The 4,997-nt window shown below is 31.6% G+C and overlaps 1 protein-coding gene across 1 annotated transcript; it reads right to left on the bottom strand.

The window, feature by feature from the left end:
• Positions 1-1,562: 1,562 nt before the first annotated feature.
• On the bottom strand, positions 1,563-4,064 carry LOC107826485 (homeobox-leucine zipper protein ATHB-40-like). The gene is made up of 3 exons (XM_016653472.2): positions 3,823-4,064; positions 2,759-3,072; positions 1,563-1,977 (listed from the first exon to the last, which is right to left on the bottom strand). The coding sequence occupies exons 1-3, from the start codon at positions 3,902-3,904 to the stop codon at positions 1,732-1,734; spliced, it is 642 nt and encodes a 213-aa protein (XP_016508958.1). The 5' UTR covers positions 3,905-4,064; the 3' UTR covers positions 1,563-1,731.
• Positions 4,065-4,997: the final 933 nt, after the last annotated feature.

Raw genomic sequence — 4,997 nt, forward strand, 5'->3', positions numbered from 1 at the left:
AGCAAAATTTTGAGATCCCATCACTCTTTTCAACACTGCGCTGACAATTTTTTCAATCGAGCACATTAGGAGAAATTTGATGAAGGTAAAGAAAAACAGACCTTCTAGCAAATTTGGATGTGGAAGGCTAACTGAGATTGAGAAACAGAGATGAAATTGAGGAGAACTGAAGAAGAACTCGGTCAGAACCTTTTTTCCGATGGTTCTTGTTTTTCTTTTAATCTCTTTTTTTCTTTCTTTTTTTAAAAGCTTTTTTTGGTTTAAGTTAAATCCGCTTATCTACGTTTTATTCGTTACTTTGGCTGATTATCAATTTTGTGTCTAAATGACACAATAAAGATTTGATTAAAGTATTAAAATGGAACATACTTGAAATAGAGCGTTTAAGTGAAAATTATGAATAACTTTAAGGGGTTGCCGATGTATTTTGCCTTTTGAAGAATTCCATTTTTTTCAAAACATGTCTTTTACGGATAGGTCGAAACATCTCTATCCTTTTCGTCCGGTGTCATATCCTTGGCACATGGGACAACTATCGCCTCTACCACGTCCTCCTTAACGTCCCTTGTTATCTGGTGCAGAATTCATATTTTTTTCAAAAGTGCTTTTTAAAAAAAAAATTGCGGATATGCAATTTATGTTTGGCTAATCTATTTGAAAAGCAGTTTTGAGCAGCAATCAGATTCTTGATCAAGCTTTTAAAAAGTGCTTCTAAGTGTAATTTTCTAAGAAGTGCTTGCAGGGGAGATTTACTTTTTCCTGCTTCTCAAAAATTACTTCTGCTTCCACTCAAGCACATTTTTTTGCTCTAAAAGCCTTAACCAAACTCACTTTTGACCAAAATAAAGCACTTTTGGTTAAAAAGAAGCACTATCAAACATGTTATTAATCAAATAATTCTAATTTAAACCTCGAAAATGAAGAACATCTTGATAGAAATATCAACATCTTCTTAATAAACCTTTCTAGCACAATTTTGAATTAGTGTGGCCAGTAAATTACGAATATTGAATGATTAAATTTAAAAGGTACAACACTATGTCAAGTGACAAGGTAAAATAGATTCAATTAAACATGCACGAAAATTTGAATTGGTTAACCCGGGTTGTATGAGTGAAAAAAAAACTCGGGTCTTATGATTGAATCATGGTCTTATAATAACTTCTTTGATTATTTCATTAGGAACAGACATTGTTTTCCTAGAAGAAAATAGATGAACGAAGCAATAATAGTTTAATTGTAGAGCCTTCTCAAGCATTAATTCAAGCCTGAAAGGCATCATATTTAATCCATAATTATATTCATCAAATTTTCATGATTAAAATTCTCATAAGTGACAATCATCTCAGGACCTGGAAATGTTACCGCACTATTTACTAACCATCAAAATGAGTATGTGGTTAAATTGTTAAGAGGAATTTGTAGGTAATCTTTTCCTTTTTCTTTTAAAAAACTGTAGTACAAGTTTGATGCAAAATGGATACAACAAATGGTGACAAATAGTACCCTTTTTCCCATTTATGTGTTCTCATATGTCTTTTAAATATTTCGCAAATTAAGTATTGGTTGCAACGCATAAAATTAAATATACAACTAGCATTATTACAATTTACATTAATACACTAGTAGTAAGCACAAAGCAAGGATAGAAGAAAGATGTACATACATTAGCTAGGTGGATCACTATCTACGAGCTTGTAGAATTTAATTAATTAGGCCAGGGATCATATATCATATATAAATAGGGTTAACCCATTCTAATCCCTCATGATAATTATAAGTATTTTCAGCAACAAAAAAGAGATTATCCATTAATATTCCCTCCATTCCATACTCCCCAAGTAAAGGTGGCTGATCCATTGTAAATGATGAAGTACTAATTGGGCTATTGCTTGAAACACCATCACAATTACGCTCCAATAGCAGCTTTTGTATCTCATTTTCTGCTTCAGATAACTGTTCCTTCATCTTTATGACCTGCAACAAAAAAACGAGTATATATGTAAGGACTCAAATATGCCTTCACTAAAGGTGCTGCCATGGTATATATAATTGAAGTTGTATAGCGTATACAACAATTTAAGTTAAATTATTTTTACATCTAAAGGCTATTATTCTTTTTGTAACATACTAAAAAGAAAATGTTAAAATGGGAGTACTTAACTTTTCCTACAATCTTCACTTTATCGAATCAAACAACAATCGTGGTCCTTCTCGAGACTAGAGTCCAGGCATATGACTAAACATGGCTTTTTTCCTTCTTGTTTTTTCACGTCTCATCTGGATGTTCTAGCAATGTATTTTTCAAGTTATTTATTCCACTTTTTTTTTTTTTAAACTAAAGATAGTTATTCCTAGTTATCTTTTTGTGATTCGACAGTTCAATTTTCTTCGCAATGCATACCGAACTTAAACTCTTTTAAAAATCCTCAGTATCCTAACACTTTATTTATCTGGATATACAAAACAAGTTAGAAAGACATTATTTATATATTACTCCTTCTTCCCTCTGTTTTAATTTATGTGTTTGTGTTTGATTAGACATGAATTTTAATAAAAAAAGAAAGATTTTTGGAGTTTATGGTCTAAAATAAGTAATAAGTAGATATTTTTGTGATTATAAATTATCTCATTAAGAATAAAATAAATATTTTAAAATTAAATATGTTTATTAATCTTTTTGAAACTGACTAAAAATAAAATAGTACTATTTGATACGTAGAGAGTATTATGTCAAATATAAAAAAATGTGACGTACCTCATTTTCAAGACGACATTTCTCAACAATAGCAGTGTCATGTTCAGTCTTTAACTTGGAATATTCCTCCTCCAGTTTCTTGTTTTTATAACGAGTTCTTCTGTTCTGGAACCAAACAGCAACTTGATGAGGATCAAGGCCAAGTTCAGAAGCAAGCTTGTCCTTCCTCTCTGTCTCCAGTTTGTGCTCCTCCTCAAAACTCTGTTCAAGAAGATTAACTTGTTCTTCGCTAAGCTTCCTCTTCCTCATGATCATCCCACTGCTGCTCCCTTCAACTTTGTTTTTCTTCCGTCTTCGCCGCGGTTTTGCCTCTCCTGATCACATTCCAAGACATCATGTCACGACATTGATAGTGCCAATATACAACAACGAAATAAAAAGGCAGTGCATCCAAGCATCTTGTATTCATGTACGGTCCAGAGAAAGGTCATATTCCTACGAGTGTGATGTAGACAATATACCCTAATATAAGTATTAATGGTTGCTTCCATGACTCGAAATAATTATAACAAGGATTTTCTTTTAAATAGTTTAAACTTTTAGACGAAATGATTGCACAATTCAACATAATATCACAGTAAAGTAAGCAATAAATACTCCTAAGGTCAAATCTCACTGTTGCATGCCTAAAAAGTAAGAGAATTATTTTTATGTTTTTGACCCATTATAAAGAATCAAGCCCACGTGAGGAGTGAAAATATAATGAAATGATTAAAAGTATGCTATTTCTAATAACTTCAACTTTTAGACGTTATAGTCTCATGATTCAACAAAACTATGTACAACTCCCCTTTTAGTCGTTCGAGACTAGGTAATAATCTATTTATTTTAATTTATGTGAACCTATATGATTGGGTACGGAATTTAAGAAATAAATAAAGATTTTTGAACTTGTTGTGTAAAATTATGCACATATTTTGTGCGGTTATAAATCATTGAATAAATATAAATTATTTTCAAATATGGAAACGGGTCATTATTTTAAGCCAGGACTAAAAAGAAAATAAGTTCACATAATTGAAACGGATGAAATATAAAGATAGAGTAAAAGATTTCCTGCTAACCTGGTTCCGATACCAATTGGTTGTATATATCAGGATAGTACTGAGAGATCAGTACCATTTGATCATCAAGCTGGTGAGTCATGCTGCTTTACATAAACCTTTTCCTTTCTTTCTTTCTTTCTTTCTTTCTTTAGTTCCTTTCTGTCTGCCTTTCTTGTTATGTTGAGATGGAAGTGAATAGATAGTGAAGAAGCAAGGAAGAAAAAAAGCGACTTTAGAGAGTATTTGGTCTTGGTGTGAGTATTTATAAAGCTAGCCCTCTGAAATGAACCTCTATTCTCTTAACAATAAATATATTCAGATTCCATGTGTCAACTTGTTTGGAATATATACCAACAACAAATCTAGTGAAGTTTTACAAGTAGGGTATAAGAAGAATAGTGCGTACATACATGTATCCTACTTTGGGAGGATAATATAAGCCGAAGGATAAAAAAAACTTGAAAGAGTTTTAAGTTCTGTAAATGCATGATGGTGAAAATTATTTCTACAATCAGATCACTTATTATATAGTTATAGGTAATTTTTTAATTAATAGTATTAGTTAGTAATCTGGTAACTAAAAATAGTAATAACTCGCTACCGCAATTAGCTGTAGTTAGTAATCGTTTATATATACTTTTTGTGAATATAATTTCAGTCCTAGTAAAACGTTTGGTGAATAGTTAATTAGAATATATCGAGTCTTACCTAAGCCATTACATCATGTATGATCATACCAATTCCTACTTTAAAAAAAATAATAAGAAACCTAGTATACCTTTGGGGACTGCGGGACAGATCATCAACCAATAGTTGGGCAGATCAAAGACAGGATTCTCGTTCCCACTGATGTAGAACCCGTTTAAACTAGTAATATTGATCCTCGTATCAAAGAAATAAGGAACGCCAAAAGCAGTGATCCAGGGAAATTCAGGATCTGTCATCTAAAAATATGTCATGAACTAGTAAAGTTCCATTTAAAAAATTAAATAAGTTTCCTGTTACTTCTTCATTTTCATTTTTCGTGTGAGTACTTTTGTGTTTTGTGGAGATGCTAGATCTCTTGTAATGGACTAAGAATAAGTACATTTATAGCTTATTTCTGGTATACCAAAAAAAAGGGAGGGGAAAAAAGAGCTTTGTTCCCAATCGTTTGAAAGTCTACATTTTACCATAATTTAGCTAATATCACC

The sequence above is a fragment of the Nicotiana tabacum genome, chromosome 21, assembly GCF_000715075.1.
Source record: "Nicotiana tabacum cultivar K326 chromosome 21, ASM71507v2, whole genome shotgun sequence".
In the NCBI taxonomy this organism is placed as follows: Eukaryota; Viridiplantae; Streptophyta; class Magnoliopsida; order Solanales; family Solanaceae; genus Nicotiana; species Nicotiana tabacum.

What these genes read in the sequence shown, in the direction of transcription:
- LOC107826485 (XM_016653472.2), bottom strand. Translation starts at nt 3,904, where the DNA reads ATGACTCACCAGCTTGATGATCAAATGGTACTGATCTCTCAGTACTAT. An exon ending in CCAATTGGTATCGGAACCAG is followed by an intron (nt 3,073 to 3,822) that starts GTTAGCAGGAAA and finishes GAATGTGATCAG; the next exon opens with GAGAGGCAAAACCGCGGCGA. An exon ending in AATGTCGTCTTGAAAATGAG is followed by an intron (nt 1,978 to 2,758) that starts GTACGTCACATT and finishes TTTTTGTTGCAG; the next exon opens with GTCATAAAGATGAAGGAACA.